General features: G+C 37.6%; 1 protein-coding gene across 4 annotated transcripts in view; it reads right to left on the bottom strand.

Moving 5' to 3' along the window:
* Positions 1–22,731, bottom strand: part of ush2a (Usher syndrome 2A (autosomal recessive, mild)) — a 198,440-nt gene that overhangs the window by 99,825 nt on the left and 75,884 nt on the right. For all 4 annotated transcript variants that reach the window (XR_006368583.1, XM_044095875.1, XM_044095889.1 and 1 more), the window contains 15 exons: positions 21,537–21,663; positions 20,962–21,063; positions 19,009–19,197; positions 18,392–18,522; positions 18,005–18,284; positions 17,366–17,590; positions 16,144–16,224; positions 14,449–14,637; positions 12,262–12,402; positions 11,052–11,127; positions 9,389–9,474; positions 8,389–8,548; positions 5,453–5,615; positions 5,220–5,367; positions 946–1,103 (listed from right to left, as the gene is read on the bottom strand). Coding sequence is in view for 3 of the 4 variants with exons in the window: in XM_044095875.1 (XP_043951810.1) it covers positions 946–1,103; positions 5,220–5,367; positions 5,453–5,615; positions 8,389–8,548; positions 9,389–9,474; positions 11,052–11,127; positions 12,262–12,402; positions 14,449–14,637; positions 16,144–16,224; positions 17,366–17,590; positions 18,005–18,284; positions 18,392–18,522; positions 19,009–19,197; positions 20,962–21,063; positions 21,537–21,663 (2,256 nt within the window). In the remaining variant the exon portion in view is untranslated. The remainder of the gene's footprint in view (positions 1–945; positions 1,104–5,219; positions 5,368–5,452; positions 5,616–8,388; positions 8,549–9,388; positions 9,475–11,051; positions 11,128–12,261; positions 12,403–14,448; positions 14,638–16,143; positions 16,225–17,365; positions 17,591–18,004; positions 18,285–18,391; positions 18,523–19,008; positions 19,198–20,961; positions 21,064–21,536; positions 21,664–22,731) is intronic.

Here is a 22,731-nt window from a genome sequence, read left to right as displayed (position 1 = left end):
AAAAAAATAAATAAATGAAAGCATAGTTAGACCAGATGTGTACACTCTCTGCATATACATTCTATACAAGTAAAGGTTATAGAGAAAATAACTTGCTTCGTCACCTGGTTTACCTGTAATGTTCAAACAAATACTCTCTTAAATGCCATGAGCTGCTGGTCTGCATTAACTCAGTCTTTAGCTTTTTTATTTTGTAATATTTTGTTCTTGCTCATCATTCTGACTCTCTATTCCATCATTCTCATTTACATCTTATTCTCAACACCTTCATTATCAATTTCTGTTCATACAATTTCTGTTCATACTCTCACAGACTCCTCTTCTCTAGATTATCCCCTTTCTATACTACCCTCCTGTTCTGCAGTGTCAGCTATTTCTTCTGGTGTTTGACAAATCGTGGCATCCGTATCGGAAATATGCCTTAAAATCTGGCTTGTCGTCAGAGACGTTGCGGAGAATGGAGTGGCATTTCCCACCAAATGTCACAGGCGCCACGCAACCCTCGTTATTGAGCTGAGAGAATCGATCACCTTTATGAGGCACAGTGACACACTGGCACACACATTCACTTTGTAGATGTCTAAGTGGAGTCCTCTGTGGTCTATCTATGTTTTTCTTTCTCTTATAGCAATAGTCTGCTCTCTGGAAATTTGCTTTTCTGTATTAGCAGTTTCAATTCACCATCTGATGGAAGATTATTCAGCAAAGAGAGGATTTTATGATGCGTTCACTGCTCTAAATACCAGCTGTTGGTAGAAAAGCTGTACTAAATATTGTAGAACTGCACTTTTATGAACACTATAAGTCTGGTGAATAAAAACAAATACTTAAAAGAATTCAAAAAGAGATGTAGTCAAACCCAACCCCTTATTGCAATTACTTGCAGAAAAAATTTTTTTCTAATGTTTGGCCCTGAATAGGTTTATAAATAAATGATTCACTGACCAGTGGTCCTTTGCCACAGCCCTGTGCTGTGCAAGCCTGCAGTCTGACTACATGTCGGCTCCATGGAGAAAGTCCTTCCACTATGAAGAACCTCTGAGAGGAACTGGAGTTGAAAACAAGGACTCCATCCATCCAAAGACCATAGCTTGTTATAACACCTGTCAAAAGAGCATATCTTGTTACAAGAAGGGAAAAAGCAAAGCAAACATTTAATGCCACTAAATGCACCCTACTCATGTTTGAATATAGTCTAATTTAGAAGTTTATTTTGCAGTTCTCTTCAGCTTTTGGCTCCTTTTATCTTTCTGTCCATTCATCCAGGAATCAAGTCAAGAATGGTTTAATGGAGTAACAGATCGCAGTGGGAAACCAAGATTCCTTACATTTCATTATGGGGGAGCAAAGGCACGTCCAAGTGAGATTTGCAGGTCGAACCCTCAAAGGGAGTTGATCAGGAGAAATCCTTGCCAAATGGCTAAAATATCTTCAATAACTCCTCTCAGCTTGGAGGAGCAGTGGTTCTACTCCAAGCTCCATTTAGATGAAAGCTCTGGCCACTTTATCTATGAGCAACACTATAGAAAAAGCCAATGACAGCCTATACTGACCAGGATCTTGCTTTTTTGTCTGTCAAGATGCATGTCTTATGAGTGTGGATGAAGGTTTGAATGTAGAAACCTTCTACATTTCTACATTCAAACCTTCAAAAAGAGTATTACTTTTTGACGAGGCTCTTTCTTCAGCATTGATCCAAATTACTGAGAACAGAGACTGAATCTCTGTCTTCTGAGCACCCAGAATGGACCCACACCAGGGTCTATTGATGGTTGAGAAATTACTGAACTCCCTAATTAATATACAGGCTAAGCAACACACACTGTTGGTCTTTCTTACTCACAGGATGAGAGCAATCCTTCAGGGTTTTGATCATAACAGACCAGTTTTGCTTCCCTGACAGTGTCTGGCCACTGAAGGCAGACATACGTCTGGCAGACATTGAGCACACATGAAGTCACATCAGTTTCCCACAGTCAGAAACATATCATCAGTACAAAGGCTTACATGCACGGTGTTTGGATAATCAATTGGCATAAACCACTCCTCTCATTTGGATTACAATTTCAATCTGATTAAGCTGAACCCAATCAGAATCTTCCAATTGGGGTGTTTACATGACTCGGTTGCTTATTCTGAGTACTTATTCCCATTTAAATGCGCTATATAAAGATTACAAACAGAACTAGTGACAGAGGCAAGAAAAGGCAAAGTTTACCAGGAATGAGCTTAATTTTATGGTGAGAATGCAGCGATAGCTCTTGCTTTGGGCACAAGAACCAGATCCTTATTTAAAGCATTCTCACACAAAACACCAGCCACAAAATCCCCAGGAGACAAAGACGTAAACCTTGTCCCAATACACACCAGACAAACAAATTCCTGTCATCTTTCCAACAGTTCAGCAATGGTAAAAGTCTGCTCTATTGTTCCACAGCCAGAATAAAAGCCACACTGCTTCTCCTGAACCCAAGTTTTAAAGGTTTCCATCTTATTTCCAGCAAAATAAAGTAGATGCTCTAGGCCAGGCTAATAACTGTGACCCTTCAGTGGTTGGAAAACACCAACCACTGATGTCCTAAGATTGGGACGACCTCCCTCGTCTGCCACTTCACATAAAAAAAAAGACAGCATAATCGTTAATGCAGCAAAGTTGACATTATAATCAGGATAATCCCATTTAAACATGTTTTAGTGATTAATTAACCTGTGACTAAAAAAAACTACATATAAGACAATGGTGCTTTGTTTTTAACATGTAAAATTTTTTAATGGGCTGTCCTTGATGAAATAAACTGGAGCTGAATTATGCATCAAAAAGATGTTTATTTGACACATTTTACTAAATCATCTTATTCAACTGACTGAATTTTCTCCTTCTCCTTAAACATCTATGTTACCATCATGCTTCTCAAACATCTATAAATTGTTTTAATTTTAACATGCTAGTTATAATCCATTTAGTTGGGCCTATATTCCCAAAAGACATCCACAGGCAGTTTTCTAGTTTCATTGGTCACTTATACTGCATGGCAGTGTCCAGACTGTAAAGAATAAAAAGTGAAAACTTGGCTTTGTAATGATGCAAAATGCATTCTGGTTCACTGAGTATGCAAATGAAAACTGACTTACAGGCTCCAGGCCTGCCAGTCAGTGTGTCCTACAGATGAAAACAGTACTGAAATGACAATTGTAACCAAAGGCGCTACACAGGATGAAGACCCAGAGAAGGACAGTGGCACAAAATTGAACACACACACGCATGCACGCACGCACACAAATGGGTGTGTAAATAGGTGTGAAGACACAAACACATTCACAGATACACATCGATATACTCAGTTGAAAAAGATCCACACATTTAATAAGAACCCATATCTCAAACACACAATTACGTGACATTACATCCACCTAATAAAAGAATGAAACAGTACGAAGTCAAATGTGCCTTTCCTTAATAAAAATGCATACAGTAGGCTCAAAAGATCAGTGCTAAGAACTAAGGGTCCATTCTACTTTAATCATGTGTGGGTTTTATTATTGCTCAATACAGATATACACACCTATCACGAAAATGAAGACACAAAAACCCTACGGATGCAAGTTATCTGGGAAGCTCTTAATATGGCCAATCACATGCATGTGAGAGTGTGTGAATGTGTGCGGAGCACTGTATGTGCTTATGTGCGTGAATAAACCCATATCAGTATAGGCTGTAATAAAGACAGGTTGGGAAATGAAGCAGCGAATGCATAACAGGCTTATTTCCCCTCTTTGTCTGCGTGTTGCCCCGACCTAATCCCCGAGAGGATTATCCCCCACAAATCCCTGCGGAATTGCGGAGAAAGTGTGTGTGAGGGGGTGGGGGGCAGCGAGAAAATAACACAGGATATCACTCTGTAACCCATCATCATGCCATTTATTAAATAAAAAAAGTCATTGGAAAATGGAACTGAGTATTTCTTCTTTCTTATTAGAAAAACATAAAGCTTTTTAAGTACAGGATAATACAGTAATCATCTTGCTTGTTATAAATTTCTGTCATCAGACGTGGAAAGCTTTAAGCAATTTATCCAGGTTAATGTGCATACATATCACAGGGTTTATGGTGCAAATACCTAAATGTGGGATTAGGCATAAAACACACACACACATCTATCACATCACACACACATTACTGAATTGCATAAGCATGACATTAGCGTTTGATAATTTGTAGCATCTTCACAAACTTTATGTATAGTCTGTTAAATGGGATGGAAAAGACGGTGAAATGCTTAGACGGTTTTTAGCCATTAATCTGATTTACAGAGAGAAACAATTTATTATTAAAGCCCTTTTAAATGTATTATATTTTTATTAGTTGGTATATCACTTGACATCAACTTTTAATGACTGCTGTGAAAAAGGTATGTTTAATCTCATAACTCAGGCACAAAGAGCCTTATTTCACTTTCCTAAGATTTATAGTTTATTCCACTGTTCTTCCTACTCTATGAACTATTATTCATTTCTGACCTACTGCTCTTTTTCAAAGAAATTGTGTTCATTTAGACTCTTTTGACAACTAGGAATTGAAAAAAACATACAAGTTCTAATTGAACAAAAATATAGTAAATTAAAAACAATGCTTTAAGCCTATCTAAAATTGAATGAAAAATGTTGTAGCCATTTCAATTCATCTTGCAAAATGCAAACTGAATGGTAAAAAATCAAAATAGGATGCCAGACAGTGCAAGTATTTGGGCTTCCAGCCTGCAGTTCTCTCTTCAGTCAAAAGGGAGCACTTTTCATCCATTTAAAGTATCTTGTTGAAGCTCCGTTCTCTCGCTCTGGCACCCATTTAATCCTAATTTCAAACTGTTTGTTTTCCTAACCTTTCTGTGTCTCCGCCTGGTTCAGTTCCTCAAAAAAAAGGGGAAGCTCCTCCCAAGGTTCCTTCTTTTTCTCCTTACCTGCTTTGGCTTTATCTCAGGTGATCCCTCATACAGACAGATAGCTGTTCTCTTTTTGCACATCTTCACTACTTGTTTTGTGGGAAAAGTTTCAAACTGTTTCAATGTGTCTAAATATATTGAAATTGTTATATTGACTGATTACTTTTGTGAGAACTGTGTTTAGCTAAAAACTGAAAAACTGCCTTCATTCCTCTGTCAACAACTTTGCATATAGGATGTATAGTTATCCGGAAAATGACTGCATGACGCATGTCTTCTCACCATTTGGAGTCTCAGGAGGAGTCCAGCTGATGTTGAGTGAATGTGGGGACAGAGGGATGACGAGCGGAGCAGGAACATTCTCTGGGGTACTCTCCTCTGTCTGAATGTGGCTCCAGGGGCTTCTGGTGCACCCACCTCCTGTGCAGGCCTGTCAAGCACAAAAACACACACGTGGACACACAAAAATAGAGATACAAAAAGGTTTGAAAATAATTACTATTAGGAGGACTCACAGCCACCATAACAGAATAAGATGTTCCTGGAGTTAGGCTGCGAAGTGTGTGTTCTTCAGCAGGTTCTGAGCTGTTGTAGGCCAGAATGGCATCTGACCCATCAGATGACAAGAAGACTGAGTAAAACTTCAAAACACCATTTATTTGCGAGGGACGTGACCACCTGGAAAGAGAGCAAAAGCAAATACTAAAATTAAATGGCACAAGTGCAAGATTTCAATGAGCCATTTTATAAGATTTATTCTTTGGGATAGAGCTTTTGTATTCAAGTTTTCAGTGCTGCTACATTAAACATGTTAGATGGTTCAGTCACTTTTATTGAGTTGTATGGCTTTAGTTACTTTATATTATTATTCCTATAATAATATTATTTTGTATTTATTTTGTATTTATTTAATTTTTTGTGTCAAGTTTTTTTTTCCACATCTCTTGTGCCAACAGCTTAACAGAAGAATGTGGTGAGTCCGATTGCCTTTAGTGCCAGAACAGTACGGCAGAACTTTTTGTAGGACATATTTATTCTACAAAAAGAAAGAATGAAATTATCACAATATTACTTAATAGGCAGCAACAAAGAGGGCAGCCCACGACAAATCTAAAGAATAACTGATGACACTGATGTATGTATTCATAAATGAAAGAGTTCCCTGACATGGAGAGAACTACACACATGGTTCACATTGGTTCAAAACACTGCAGACCATGAGTGGGCATGGGCCAAAACAAGGTAAACTGCACAAACAAGCCTCCATTACCCCTTAAGCTCCAATAAACACACATTGCAATACCCTGTCATTGACCACAGCCAAACAAATGAGTCTGCCAACACTCAATTGACCACCCTCCAAAAAGTCCCAGCAAAGACACGACTCCACCTGAGTCTACAACCCCGACCCCAAATTAGTCCACAGTAAATCGCTGACTCCCAGGAAACCCCAACTCTATCCCATAGAAACCTTATTCACAAACATGCAGGACTCAGCATGTGAGACTACAAACCATCGTTTACCCAGTACTTTCCTCAGTGTCTTGTCTCCCTGTACTCTCCAGTTGTCTCGTCTGCTAATTAACTTACCTGTCTTGCTTTCGACCAATCAAGCTGCCCAGCATTTACAATTGTTTTTTTAGTGGCACCAGTTATTCCAGTTGCTGCCGTCATCATGAGTCCTCATGTGCTCCCATAATGTATTTATTTAGATTTATTTTTAACTTATAGAAAAGGCTATTTATTTTCATCTTTTCCCCACATGTCACATGACGGAAAATACCTTGTCATACTTGGTAATGTATTTGTAGACTTTATGTTAGATTAGGGTAAAGTACTTCCAGTGATAATGTTTTCACTGAGTAGTGACTTGACCTCCAATTGACAAACCAGGCTCAGGTTGGTTTAAATACGTTGCTGGTTGAAATATGTTTGTTCTTCATTCAGTGGGTAGAGTAGGTTAAAATTTTACCGATGCTTCATAATAATGCCTCTCAATTAAAAATAAAAAGTATGGTGCAGTCAAACTACTCCTAAAAGTACCTACAACCAACTCAAGTGCATGTAACTAGTTTTAATAGGCTTGCTGTAAACAATTGTCTTGTTGTCAGAAAACAAATGTATGCATTGTTTCTTTTTCATTCTTTTCACTTATCATGCAAATCCACTTATTTTACTTTTCTACTTATTCCCTACTCATCTTTCTTCCCTATATTGCTATGACCGTTTCTCACTTTTTCTCACAGCGGCTGTAGAGTGGTATTGATCAAGTATGATCTCTCAACCTCTTCCTATTACCAATGTGTGAACAAGGCAAAACACAGCCTTCCCACACCTGATGTCATGATGTTCAAAACATTGTAAGGGTTTAAGATGTAGATGTTCAGCCAGCAGGAACACACTCATGGATGGTAGATTCCAAGTTCAATTTATCTTTTTTTACCAATTGATTTCTCAATCACGTTTACTCAGTGTCATCACCGTTTTCTGTTAAATTAATATAAAAAAAAAAAAAATTAATGGCAATACATTTGAACCCCATTTGACAGGAGCAAGCGGTGAGCTCCATGTTTAAAACTCTGGACGTTGCTCTAACTTCTGTCAATAAGCAGTTGACGAATGCTAAGTGCTATTAGCAGCTATGGAGGGAAGCAGGAAGGGAAGTTTTTGTTGCAGTCAGATCACAATGGAGGCTCCGTCTCTCTTATTGAACCAGGTTGTTCCAATGTACTTCACATTCACTTGTGTATTAAAGTTGAAATGCTGTGCAGTACTATGTGGTTGTTATGGTAGAGAAGTCCCGACAGTGAGAGGAATGGTTCGCCTCTGTTGATACCACATGTCAATTGAACACAGTGAGTCATTGATCATAATGCCCAACCTTAAATCCAACAAAGGGTGAGCATTTCTGTGCCAAGATAATATCTGTTTGGATTGAATACTGTCATACCTAAGCTTCCAGAGAGTTTAATTATTACATTCTTACACTCAAACATCAGGAACAATGACAGGTAAGCATGGTGGAAAAATACCAGAGATTTTTACAATAATTTTGGTCCAATCAGAGGTCAGATTAAAACTGCTTAAAACAATTCTGTCTGGTAAACACAACTGCAGGCCATTGACGCTCTGTTGTCCATTTCTCTCTTTTGTTTTATCTCGAGAAAGCTTTTATAAAACATAACTAAAAAGGCTAAACACTTATTATCACTTCCTAGATTATAAATCACTCAATATCATTGTTTAAGTAGATTCTTTTGGCTTGTAAATGTCTACATGCCACATGAAAATGCTAATGTTAAAAAGCTCAAAATGAAAATGTTATGCGTAACCCATTATTCATTGTGCTTTACACGCCTGTCACTGTTGTCTGCTCCGAGCTCTGAGAGAGAATTTGTAATTACACATGTGCAACATGTTGTGGGTGTGGGTGTGTTTTTGGTGTGCTTACTCCACCAATATACTCCGGGAGTCCAGCAGCGTAAGGCTTGGAGCATGCAGGGGACCAGGAGGAAGCTCAGAGGTCAGCGCTGTAACTTGTGAACTGTTGGTACAGCCCACTTTAGTGCAAGCACTCAGTATCAAGAAGTTAGTTGAGTACACACCAAGACCTAAAACAACAAAAAATAACACATTCACTATGAGTTACAACAAAAGAGAGACACACACTGCCTGACAGCACAGATAAGATAAACTCCAGCAGTTAGTTTTGCTCTTTTTTCTCAATCCACCCTTCTCTGTTCAAACTACTTCTCTTCTTTTCTGTTTGAAAATCACCCACCATCTGGCCCACTCTTGGAATCTTACCCTGAAACACAATCTATTCTTGCACATACCATGTAATTACAATATCCATAATCCTCCCAATCACAGTGAAAATCAGACACTCTACATTAATAACTCAGCATGGATGAGATGTGCTCTCACTCTTTCTTTAGCTTTCAAATATGCACACTTACACTTTTAAACAGCAAGATGGTTTACTAATTGTATAAACGTGCAGGTAAAATAAAATAAAAAATAAAAAAACTTAAGCATATCTTTCTGCAATAGAGTTTGTACACATCAGTGTATGATGCTTTGTGTGTTTCCTGTACATACGTGTTTCTGTGTGCATTCATCTTCCTCTTTTTGGAGTATGCCTTCTCATTGGTGTCACATTTGTTTCATAGCCTCTTCAGGTATTTCCAATAAAGGCTGTAAGGGCAAATTGTGTGCATGGCTGTGTGCTAATGTTTAGTTTTCTTTGTTTCTCTGCCACTTCATTTTCATGTGCATGTTTAGCTTTCTTTTTGAAAGTGCTATTCCCTTGGTAAGGACTGAGACTCGTTCCTCTTTCAAATGCTAATCCCCCATTTTGCTTTTCTGCACCCCTCACCCTCTTTTTTTCACTGAGGCCCCATCCCTCTACAGTCCCAGCTACAGCCAAACAAACACTTTTTTTTTTTTACCAGTGATGTTGTGCTGACTGTTTTTCCCTCTGTAGACCATTTCACTGTTGTGATAGAGGAGGTATTCTGTAATGTCTCCATTTGGCCTATCAATGGAATAAATAAATAAATAAATGAGGACAATATTTTAGAATAATGCACAATTTATACAAAACAGGACAAACTGTAAGTGCTTAATTTTTTTTTTCAAGTCTTAAACCATTTCTAAGGTATACTGGAGAAGAATTAAAACATTTTATAGGCACAAACACATATGTGCTCTGGTAACTGTTCTTTCCCCTTGTTTTTTCTAAATAGCTCTTTAGATAAGATCTATGAGTGGTTTTCTGTTTCAATAAATCCTTGATGAGGATGTTTAAAATACTACTTTTACATAGAATTGTAATCTAGAAAATTCTGATCAATTGCCTGTGTCACATTGCATCATTTCCCGGTCCTTTTATAAAATTTGCTGTTGCACATGTAGGTTCCAGGAGAGAAAGGAAAACTAGGTGGTTTGCTGCTCTTCTTGTTCAAAAATCTTTGCCTAATTCTGTCTGCAGATGTGCATACAAGCATCTGCTTTGTATGTTGAACAAACTCAACTCTGGTGGCACATTCAACTGTACTAGAGCTTGATAGACACTCACAGGCAACCTGAAAATTTTTAATGAAATTGAATTTCTCACTTTAAGTTCTCTTCAAAAAGACTGCTCTTTTGTGCAATAATCTTAGCAGCATTTTCTTCCATGTTTATGACAGACGGTAAAAAAAAAGCAGGAAGCAGGAAGTCAATCATTGGAAGTCAAAATTGGAAATCAAAGAAGAAAGTGCTGATTTTCACTTAGAACAAGTACATGCAAGCAGCAGGCACAAAGAAGAAATGCTTTCAAACTAACATCCCCTCATCATAGAATCAACAAACATATGATGCATTTTTTAAATTAAAGGCTATCGATATGGCAGTACAGGAGAGAAATAGCGCCGCTGCATGTAAGCTCGGCGTGAACAAATCCATGGTTTAGTGTTGGAAACGGATGGCTACGTCCTTAATAAATTGAGCAGATTTCTGCTAGATTAATAAATTTAGCAGATTTATTAAGGATGCAGTCCTCCACGGCGAGATACTCTGCCGCTCTGTTGCGGCTTATATATGTACGTTTCTAGTTTTCTAAAAAACTTTGTAGGTGCGGCTTATAGTGAAGTGCGTTCTGTAGTCTGGAAAATACAGCACATTAAAACAAAGTTAGACAATTTTATGCAAGGCAAAAGTTCTATAAACTGAGTTTTTCTTTTAATTATTTCTTTACAATAAAGCAAAGATTTTAAGAAAGTAAAACAACTTGCTAGAATTTAATCTAAACAGTCTGAATAACATCAAACTCAAAGCAAAAGTCAAAGTTTGAAAACACAATAATTGTGTCAATGCCATTTTGTTAGGGTGTGTAATAACAATTTTAATCTAATGCTCTTTGTTAAAAAGAATTATGTTAATGATGCATTCAGTTAGCCAAAATACATTTCTTGTGTGTCAGTCAGCCAGAAAGGAGGAGAAAAATAACTACACAAAAATATAGACCAGGATATTAGATACAAATTAGATACAATTAAAATCGATTACCTAGGCATATGATTTGTGACGATAGAGTAAAAATGAGGCAGGTAAAATGTATTTTTTTTTTACCTTGCTGGAGGTTCCCAGGTTAAACACAAAGCGGAAGGAGATGCAACCACAAATGGAGGAGAGACCACATCTGGAACTGAAATTGCACTTAAATGAAAATGTATCTACATATATACATATACAGATATTTTTGATTCATTCAATTAAGTAGGTGGTCACAGGTTTTTGTAGGAATACAAGTTATACTCATTCATAGGTATTTATTTATGCCCAATCTTCTATTCACAAAGTTCTGGAAAAATTAATGGTCAAAAACTGTAAAGAAAAAAAAGCAAAATTTTTTTTAAAAGTTTCTGCTCCACTTCATTGATAGTACCAAGTTCAGGTGGTTCAGAAATCCTAAAATGATATTTCCTCGCCGTCTCTTATTGGAGGTTTTCCTCTTGAAAGTTATTTTGTTGTTGTTTTAACGATAAAGTTACCTGGGTTAAGACCAGAATATGTCACTGAACAAAGTCAGTAATCTGTGTCTAAAAATACATAAATGATAAATAAATGCCACTAAATATTATTGAAAGCCTGATCAGTATAATCTGTGTCCCATACAACCAAAAAACAATATATGAAAAGCTTCATATCTTATGTGATGCAGGTGTCTCTGATATATTAACAGGGGGTAAAGAAAACGTTCACATGGGGGAGTGAAATTGTGTCGCTCAGTAAGCATTAATGAAAAGAATTTTAAATACGTTTTCTTTCCTGGAGACTCTCTGACATGTTTCAGTGCTTTAACATTTTGCTCTGTAGAAATCAATACAGTAATCTGTTTCTTCCCTTTAGCATCACATTGATTTTTGCTGTCTCTGTACTGACCCCTGCCGTCACATTATCTCTCCAACAAGGCTGGTTACTCCTACACAGATTAATGCAGCAACTGAAAAAATGAAGAAAAATCTTTGCTTTTCCCAGTCAAGCTTATATTTCTTTATAATCTTTTAAAATCTATACTGTCATCTTTTGTCAAGCTGTTTTGCGACACCAAACCGCTTCATTCTTTTCAAATTTTCTATCTTTCATTGAGCCATCTTGTCCTTGCTTTAATTTGTCTATCTTTTTTCTAAAGTTATTTTTTAGTTAATTCAGAAAACAACAGAGCACTCTTTTCTCACTGTTTGTGAAAATGAAAACTAAGTCATACATCAGAAATAAAGATAAATTGAAAAAAGATGCTCACAGATGAAGAGAAAATTTGTATTTGTGCATTTCTTACCTTCTTCTGGGGTTTTGAAGTGTGATCTTACATCATCGTCATCATCACTGTTACCAACAGGACTCTCAGTGCATCCAGCAGGACTACATGCACTTACAGTGACAATGTACTGGGTTGATGGAGTGAGACCAGTTATCACACCTGAAGAAGAGTGGAAAAGTAGTGAAGTAAAGAGCGTAGACAAGGAACGGTATCTATAAACAAATCTAACTTTGGACACGCACCAATCTGATTCACTTTATGTGGTAGAAATCATCTGGTATCAATTCAGGGAAAGTCAGCGATTTGATCAAATCAAACACATCTGAAGGGAGGAGGTATGGGTGGGTTTATAAGCTGGCTCACTGAGCTTTAAGTTGACAAATTAGCTCAAGTTGAGCAATTAGAAGCCATTGTTACATGGTAAAAACAACTTGGGAAAACAATAACAGTCACTCTGTTCAACACTCCTGTCCCTCAGACCCAACATCCTCGACGTGATTAGGTGTACTCCACCTCTTGTTCAATGACTGGACAGATGGATGGAATACTCTTCAGAAGCATAGCATTACATCCTACATAGTCAAGACCTTTTAAAGCTGAACCAGTCGAAGTCCACATTTCATTCACATTTTAATTGCCACACCTCAAATCAATCAAATTAACCCACTGGAGGTTAAATAGTGTCTCTTTGTAAAGACAATTAACTACAAAGAGACTGTATACTTTAAGACCACTTTATATTAAATATGCCTTAACTGGATCATTTTATTCTGCATAAAACATAACATCAAATTCTATATCCAAATGGCTTGAAAGTGTGCTTTAAATACTATTTTTTTCTGTGTGACACTGTTGCTAAGCAAATTTGCAGTGCTTGGCAAACAGACCCGGCCTATTCTAATTGTTAAGCTTTACTCGTCTCTCTCTGATGTTTTTTAATTTAGCAGTCTTGGCCTCCTTCACTCCTTTATGCATTTCCAAAGTCACTTTTTTTACATTGTCTGTTTTCTCTTACACTCCTCCCCACTCCCCTTTCTGCCTTTTGTGCTCAATCACCCTGTACTCGTCTATTTTTCTCACTCTCTCTCAGTGTTACCCATGTCTTTTAATTCAATTAGGGGGCCAGGGCCCCACTCTGCTGCTATTACACCCTCATTTGCTTTCTGTGTTTTTTAGCCATCGGTGTAATTCTCCAGTCAGGTGTCGAGGCTATCATAAATTAAGAAGGAGCCTTATCACAGCGAACTAAATGTCTGGAAAAGAGAGGGGGAGGGAATAAGGACCAGCAAAAGAGACACTGGAGAAGACAGAGGCAGCAAGCTCATCATCATATTTGCCTAGAGACATAGCAGCGTGGATGAGAGGGGGGACGAATCGCAGGAGTGGACGCAGACATCATCTTCATCATAAAAGACGAAGTGGGGAAAGATAGAAAAGTGAGCAACAGCAAAAGAGAGGGACGAAAAGGAGTGATGCCAGGGAATGAGATCACTGGGATAGTCCTGAGTGTCTTGCTCCAAATGGAGACAGTCTCCTAAAGCTGGAGGCAGGCCAATGAGACATTAACAGGTTTAGCTGGAACATCGTGGATGTATGTGTGTTATCATGAAAAGACAAGGGAGAAATTAAAATAGGATGTCTTTTCAGATCGGGCCAAAAAGGCTGTTATAGGTGTATGAGAACTCCCAGAAATCAACAGCAACAGGTTTAACAGAACTGAGTAAAAGTTAAAGCTTAAATCAAAATCTAGGAAAGGGTTATATTGACTGTGATCAGTGTCACAAACCTTGTGATTAGATTGGTCAACAGAGACAGCAACAGAAATGGCCTCAGCCATAACAATCATATTCGCAGAAAATCACATCTTGAAACAGTATTAAAACGGCCTGTCACCTTTTGTCTGTAGTTTACTTTAACCATGTCTTTGTAAATGTCTATGTTAATATGCTGGTAAAGTGCAGTGCTGAAACTTGTGTTTGCATTTATGTGTTATTTAGTCTTCTTCACAATGCCTCCTTTCCCACTTTCCAACAAGAGATCCCATCTTTTATTTGTATAAAGTTTAGAAATAAATGTGTAGAAACAGATCTAAATGCATAGCTGTGTACAAAAAAAATACTCAAAACTGCACAAAGGTGGGACTACATTACAACTTAAATGTCCAGCAATAACAAATAAATTAGAGGGTGGAAATATGTACTTTACCTGTGAAATTTCCATTAGCCAGGTAAGTGGCTGTGATAGGTGGCACTTCTGGATGGTCCTTATTATACGCTTTCAGCTCATATCTGTCAGTAAGTCCTCGGACGTCACCTGTGGGCGGTAACCACCTCACCTTGGCACTGAAGCCGCTGATACTCTCCACTGTGGCTGGAGGTGGTACAGATGTAGGAACTAGACAATTTAGAGAAGAAATTATGAAAATTAAAGAAGACTGACAGAATAAGATTAGTGTTGATTTTTCTTTTTGACTGTCTTAGGACTTCATCTAGAGACAATCCAGGACTGAAGAGGAAATATTTTGTCCTTCCCCTTGTTTCGTAAAATGTATTTGTATAATTCAGCAGAATGGGTCAATTTTCTACTTGAAAATCTTCAATAAAAACAAAATAAAAGGACTATGACACTGTGTAGAATGAATCTATATACGACATGAGTTTCACTTTTTGAGCTGAATCCCCCTCAAAAATTTCCAAAGATATTACTGTGATGCACCTAAAGGTATCCAACTGATTAATAAAGAGAAAACATTGTTTACCACAAGCACAAGTCAAGTCAAACCTCAAGACAAAAGTATATAAATACAAAAAACAGAAACAACAGGCAGACAGCACATGAAATTAAAGAAAAAGCTTTCCCCATCTCTCCGTATTTAATAGGCTCAGTAAATCATGCCTAACCATTAGCATAAATAGTATTTATGAGAGTAGTAACTTTTTCAGCACTGATTTAATACAGCCAGCTATTCATTCATGGCTATATTTCACAGCATTCAGCTTCCCACCTTTTCCTATTGGCTTTTTTCTGAATATCATGAGATACTGAGGGAGGTCCATCCAGGTCTCCATCTTCTACTCCCTTGTGATCTTTGTCGCTGCCGTGTTTTAATTTTCAGTCAATATTTGATATTTTGTCAACACCTGTTTTTACCGCTAATTATCCGCTTTGCTTCTCATGGCATTTAGATTTTTTTTTTATCCAGTAGACATTTAATTCTTTCATAATTGTACTTGTGCCTTTCTAAATTATCTAATTAGTCATATTCATTGCAATATCTTCTTGTTTATGTTCATTATTTTATCTCTCTGTATCACTCAATCGCCTTGCACATTTCTTTATCCCCTCCCTTCCTGTTGTGTAAGTTTAATTTAAATACTATTCTAAATCATTGGATTCCTTCCCTCCTCCTTCATTTTGTTAGTTCCTACCTCCCTAATCCCTCGTTGTCCTTTATTTCTTCCTGTTTTTAGCACTTTCTCTCTCTCTTCAATTTATCTCCCCTCTCTCTGGTCATAGGATGGCGTTCTGAGACCTACTAGTGTATCGTTCACTACTAACGAGCAGCTTTATATTACACGAGGGACCATATAGGCCATTCTGGGTTAACAGCCTTTTACTGTGATGCCCTTTATAGAGGCCTTATCAATCTCTTATACCGTCAGACCCTAGTTATATCAATGGCCTTCAATAAGGCTAACACACTGTACAAGATAATGCTGAAAAATATTTTAAGGTTGAAGAAGAATTGCAAATTTCAACACAGAAGACAAACTCAGGGAAAAAATACCTGACATACTCTATGCAAATACTGTATACAAAATAGACCATAGTTAATAATTACAAGTGGATGTTATACAATCATCATCTTTGTACATTATTACTACTAGAGAGATGTCATACCTTTGCCATGACTCCGTCCTCTTTGCCATGGTGATGCTGCCAAACCTCCTGGAGCCAAGGCAACAAACCTGTACAGGTACTCTTAAAACATAGTTGTTTTTATAAACACAGACAAGAAACAGACAGAGCATATTGATTCCAATCAGATACAATGCATCTAAAAAAGTGCACAGAACACATGTTTTCAAAACTAACCCTAAATTTACTGGTTTTGGAGATATTTTCTAGCAGTAATCTTCATGACTTAGTTCACAAATACCCAGAAATATTTTTATACATTGCTTAAAAATCTCCAGATGTAAATAAGCATTACATTTAGAACTAAGTTTGAAGCACCCATAACTCCTGGGCTAAATAACAGTAACTCAGCACTACCACCGCTATCATTTAGAGCAGGGGTGTCAAAGTCAAATGGACGGAGGGCCAAATAAAAAATTTAGCTACAAGCCGAGGGCCGGACTGATCGAATGTTCATTGAGATTTTTTTAAATGACGACGGTCTAGTGCAGCGGACCGAAGTGCAGAGGATCTGCGCGTTGTGAGGATCGAACGGGGGGTGCTCGCGTTGTGAGGATCGAACGGGGGGGGGGGGGGGGGGGTGCATCTCGCATTTTTTCAGACGGGGTGCCGGCTTGCTGCGGGCCGGTTCTAATATCATCCCAGGGGCCGTAGAGAATCTTCTCGCGGGCCGGATGTGGCCCGCGGGCCTTGACTCTGACATATGTGATTTAGAGGATGTGTTTGCCTAGTGTATGTAAATGGCCAGGTAATATTCCTTTACAGGATAACAGAATTGACAGAGATTATTCCTGAAGCAGTACCAACAGAAAATTAAAATTTTCGTGCTCTATTTTGCTGACAAACTTTATGGGGAAGCTGAATTCATTTTCCAGAAGGACTTTGCACTTGTCTGAACTGACAAAAGTACCAATACCAAGTTTAATGACCATTGTGTCACTATGCATTCATTCATATAAAAGACGACCTGACCAAATATTAAGTGCACATGCAATATTCATATTTTTGGAAAAAACATAATTTTTTATGTTTATTAGCTGCAAACCAAAATAATCCAAAAATAAAAGAAATAAACTCTTAAATTGTGTCCCTCTGTTGATTACGTTGACATAGAACATAAGTTTAACTTATTAAAATGAACTAGTAGAACTTCAGATATTTAAATTTCGCAACATGCATGTGAAAGAAAAATGCACATTGTTACCTGTGAAAGGCAACAAACTATAATCTGTGGCTTGTGTCTGTCTCCCAGTGTACACAAGCACAGAATCATTTCCTCTGCAGTTAAACCGGCTATCAGTGGTCGGACAGCCGTCTAAGTTGACTCTGACAGATCGGCGGTAAGCAACCGAGAGATTAATACTTCGGCTGACAGGGGGGGTTCTTTCATCACTGCGAACAGTTAGACCCCGAATGCAACCTCCAAGCCCTGTGAAAGAAACCAAACAAACAAAAGGAGCAGAATGTGTCATGAGAACTGTAAATACAGGGATTATCCCATTTTGTTTGGTTTGATTTGAGTTGTACTGTTTTTCACTTAGTTCTATATATTTCTCATCTTACAACACAATCCCAATTATGTCTTGAAATTGGAATTTGGAATTCTTGAAAATAAGTTGAACTTAGGGTAAACAAACTTCCAATAACTCCATGATCTGTCAGTGTGTCTTACAAGAAGAAAGTTCGCAGAAAGAAAACCAAAACCGTGGGGCTCCCTAACAAATGAAAACTTTGTAAAGAAATATTAGGAGATTGCAGAGAACAGAAGTAAAGCTACCAATAAAACAGTCACAGCTCAAAACATATTCAACTTTGGACACCTGACATTTTTTATGCATCTTACCATGTTTGTGACTTTGACCATGAAGACCAGGGTGTGAGAGTTCAATGGGCACACCACCCAAATACAGTGGAGAATTGACTCTCAATCTTGCTGGCTCTCCCACTTCCCACATTTCCTCGGCCCAATCACCCAACGCAGCAGAGATGAGAGAGCCCTGTTTTGTGAGTGACAATTGTTTCCAGTCTCCATCACAGTAGCTAAGTCCAACCCACATGCGGAGTTCAGTTGCACGGCCACCAGATGCAAGAATGAAGGACAAGAGACCGGCTTCCAGTTCTACCTGGAAAAAACAAAACAAAACAAAACAGGAAGGTTGATATTACAAATTAATATCACAGTTTGTCTTTCTTCTTAAAACTGTATCTTGAACTAAGTCTATTATCTTACAAGCATGTAATCTTTGGTTTGTGTACTGTATGCAAACAGCAAAAGTGCACTGAGCTGGTCAGTTCTGAAATCCATTAAAATGTCAAAGTTATGTCCTCCACTGAAAACGCCTGTGTCCAACTCCAAGTAGCCTGCAAGTGCACAAAGTATGTAATTAGTACCAAAATGTATTTGTATTACAAGGAAACATGTTAAATTTGAAATACAGGATATCTTTTAGGGTATGAATAATTTAATCATACACTCAAAGAGACTAAATAAGCAAATAACTCTTACAAGGCATTTAAGAAAATTAACTAATGAACTTGATCTTGAGACAGAGACCAATTATCTTATTTTTCCTAAGAAGCAGCAAACTCATTACACTGTCATTAGCAGCAAGCGTATTGAGGTAAGAAACAGGAGAGGTGTATTTGGGCACTAAAGATAAATTAAATGTTGACAAACATAGCTTGACAGTCCACATGGTATTTTGTTCCTCATTATTTCATATACCTTGTTACATATGTTTCTATATCACAGCGTATGTCAAGTGATTCAGCTTGAATTTTACAATTTAGAAAAAAACAAACAAAAAAACCCATAAATTAACTAAGAAATTAAAAGCATAATCCTACCATCACCCAGAAAATGGACTCCTTTTACAGTTTGAAGAGGACATCCTTCCCAGCTTTCATACACTCCCACCTTGTTGGTGGCTTTTTTCCAATCCAGTATTTCCCATTCCTCTGCAGGGCTGTCACTCATCTTTAAACTTATGTCTCTGAGGCAGCCAGAGAAGCCCCTCCGAACCAGTCGGGTATCCCCTGGGAAGACAGACTAACATTGTTAGCCTTGCCATCAGCACAAAAGGCAATTACAAAGTACAGGTTTAGGTAGAAGTTTTGGATGGACTTCTCATCGGGTTGAATTTCATATTGATTTTCTTCGTTTATAGATTAATTGGGAGGAGTCGAGGGTCCATAGTGCATTGATTGAACAAGATAGAACTTCAACAATTTGTGGAAGCATGAATTGGGTGAACAAGTTTGAAATTCTTCAGCATTTTCTCAAATCCCCACAGAGTCACGATTATACGTCACTTCTCAAATATCCCACAAGCTGAATAACAGTTGTGCCTTTTATGTAACAATTGTCAAGCTTATAGCATAATACCAGCTGAATATATAACCACTGTGCTGGACATAAGTGTAGTCCACATAATTTTAATATAGGGTCAGGGCTCTGAGAAGCCCATTCCAGAGGTTTAATCAAACTTTGTGCACTCTAACACCTATAAATGTTGACCTGTTTGAACACTCAATTATGTCCATGGTTTTAATAAGTTGTTTGGCGATTTAAGGTGAAGAATTTGGAAGCGTTGTAAATTTATTGATTCCACAATTTACCTGTACAACTGGCATCAAAGCAGCCCCACATCTGTTTTATAAATACTTGTACATTTCAGTCAAGCTTGAAAATGTATTGTATTGGTCAATCCAGTGATTGCTGTCAAAAAATCATTTTAAATTGGCTCATATAAACTTCCAACTATATTCAATCTTCATCATCAACGAGAAGTTAATAGGCCTGGAGACATTCTATAACCTTCAGGCCTACAGATTTCTGCGAATGAATTGACAATATATGAGGAAATTCCACAATTAATTTAATCTTGTAATGTCAATTGTCTCAATCTAAAATTTTTTGAAGTTATATGCTGTATAATACGTAATTTCCGGACTATAGAGCGCACCTGATTATAAGCCGCAACCCCCTACATTTTTAAAGAAAACACATTTTGTACATACATAAGCCGCACCGGCGTATAAGCCGCATGTGCCTACATTGAAACATGAGATATTTACAAAGAAAGACGGTACACAGAAAGTGTTTTTAAAGTTTTAATAATATGCCGTAGCTTTTCTTTCTGAACAGCAGCAATATAGCAAAACAACACTAACAGGGCTGGTTTAAATAACATACGGTTAAAAGTCACGGAGAGCCGTCATCCTCTTCCTCCTGTGCACTGAAACCATGGAAGTCTTCTTCCTCAGTGTCTGTTTCCTTCTTTATCGGCCAGCTCGATTGCTTTTAACTTAAAAGCTGCATCATATGCATTTCTTCTTGCATTCTCCAAGATGAGGGTCTGTTCAAGCTAATTTTATTCATGCACAAAGCACGATGTTACATTAGTCTTCCTCTACAGATATATTCCAGCTGTCTCACGCTTACCTTTTCTGCTCCAGCGCCCCTACTGGCCGTTAGAAAATATTCATAAATAAGCCGCATCGTTGTATAAGCCGCAGGGTCGAAAGCCTGAGACAAAAGTCGTGGCTTATAGTCCGGAAATTACGGTACTTTTACCTTGGCAACAAAATGGTTTAAATTCATAATGAAAAACTCAAGTTTTATTTGGCAATTGCAATCATACATAGTGGGTAGATGTAAATAGCAACTGTATGTATTCATTGTAAAAAGAAACAAAGGTTTTGCTCATCATAACATAAAACGACATTAATTTAAAACTACACTTATGCTATAAAACTGACAATTGGCATAAATAGTATAAATAATGGCTTGAGTTTTACCTGAATCATTTCTTAGAATAGCAAAATCTTCGGGGAGGCCTCCAATGAACAGTCCCGTGTTTTCCCCAATGATGCTGTTCCCACTGGAAGCTGATGCACTTCCTGGGAGCGGTGAATGTAGGGAATACATACAGAGTAAAAGAGCAGAACAGGACAACAATAAGGACTTACAATTCAGGTTTGTTTAGCTAACAATGACTCCTATGTGCACTGATGTATGTGGTGACTATTTTAAGTATACATTCATCTTTAAAGCATTTCAGTTTCCTGAAAAACTCATAAATAAAATGTACTTCAAAGCTTAAATTAATTTGACTTAAAATCAGTATTAGAAAGGAAAAGCATCAGAAGAAAAGTAGCAAAAAACACACATAAAATAATTTTTTTTTGGGCCTGACACTAATTTGCTATTTACTTTGAGTAAAACAATACTCAAAGTGATTCACACTATCCATATTTAAACTTATACCCAAGTCATATTTAAACACTGAGAAGCATTTACCAAGCTTTACCATCTACACATTTACAGAGAAGCAGAAGCAGACACACAGAATGGTTGGAGTGAATATAGTTACCGCTATACTGGTGGTTTATAGTGATTGTTCCCACAGCCCTTTGCCTGGTTGCTACTATATTGTGCCACTGGCCATCATTGTAGCGGCGATTCCCGTCACCATGTACACCTACAGCCACTGCTGAACCCTATAAACAAAAACAAAAATGCATAAAAAGCAATGTGAACCAACAATATGGGCCAGAACTTAAAATGTTTTTGTAAACATTGACTAAAGGTCTATGGGTTTTAGAGCAATTACCAAAGTAAATCTACAAACTTTAAGCAAAAGCAGAACACTTGGTTAGTCTTTGAGGCTTGATCCCAAACACAACCAAGGCACATTAGAAGGACAAACGTGAACACATAATGATCACAGTGCTGTTACGGAGCCTTTAGCTAGCTATTATGTATGACATCATTGTTCTGATCAGTTTTTAGTAGCAAGTAGGTAAGGAGCAATATACTAAAACAAGAAATCACATAAATGTGAATAAACACAAACACACAGTGATGAAGATTTAATGATGAGATCAATAAATGTATGAATGCCAGAGTATATCAGCGTCTGACATCTTTACTGCTATCGCCACACAGCTCAAGTTAACGAGACAACACAGAAGGAGTCTGTTTACCTCTTTTTGCTCACCTCTCACAAATATACAGAAACACTTGTTTAATTACTTGACTGGGAACTACTAGCTGTGAAATTATACACTCAAACCTCCCAGAAACTACTGTTAAAGTGCCCTTGAGCAAGACATTTAGAGTATAACTGCCACTCAAGTGGTTTTGTTCAATGCACCAAGGTTTGATGGGTGGTTTTACTGGGAAGAACTGCAATAGAAAAATTTGCTGGTCATTTTCATTTTGTCAGGCAATGTATACTATCAGTGGAGGACATTACCTGTGTTTTGAGCAAACAGCTGGAGAAAACACACTGCAATTTAGGAAAACCCAGTCGTGCTATGGTGTCCTTCTGAGTGCTACAGCACTTGACTGTTATGTGTGTTTCCTATTGTATGCCCTGGTATAAATCTCTTAATTATAAAGCACGAGTCCATAAACTTGTGGGCACACAAAGCGTTTTAAACCAAAATACCACTCCTGTGGCGTTTCATGCTGTTTTGCCCTTGCAAGTACACACAGCAAAACCAGATTTGGACATACATTATACAAAATACAACAATTTTATTTTGCACTGACAGTTATTAAAT

The sequence above is a fragment of the Gambusia affinis genome, linkage group LG02 (assembly GCF_019740435.1).
Source record: "Gambusia affinis linkage group LG02, SWU_Gaff_1.0, whole genome shotgun sequence".
Classification (NCBI taxonomy): domain Eukaryota; kingdom Metazoa; phylum Chordata; class Actinopteri; order Cyprinodontiformes; family Poeciliidae; genus Gambusia; species Gambusia affinis.
Note: the sequence above shows the minus strand (reverse complement) of the source record. Positions and strands in the feature narration are given on the sequence as shown.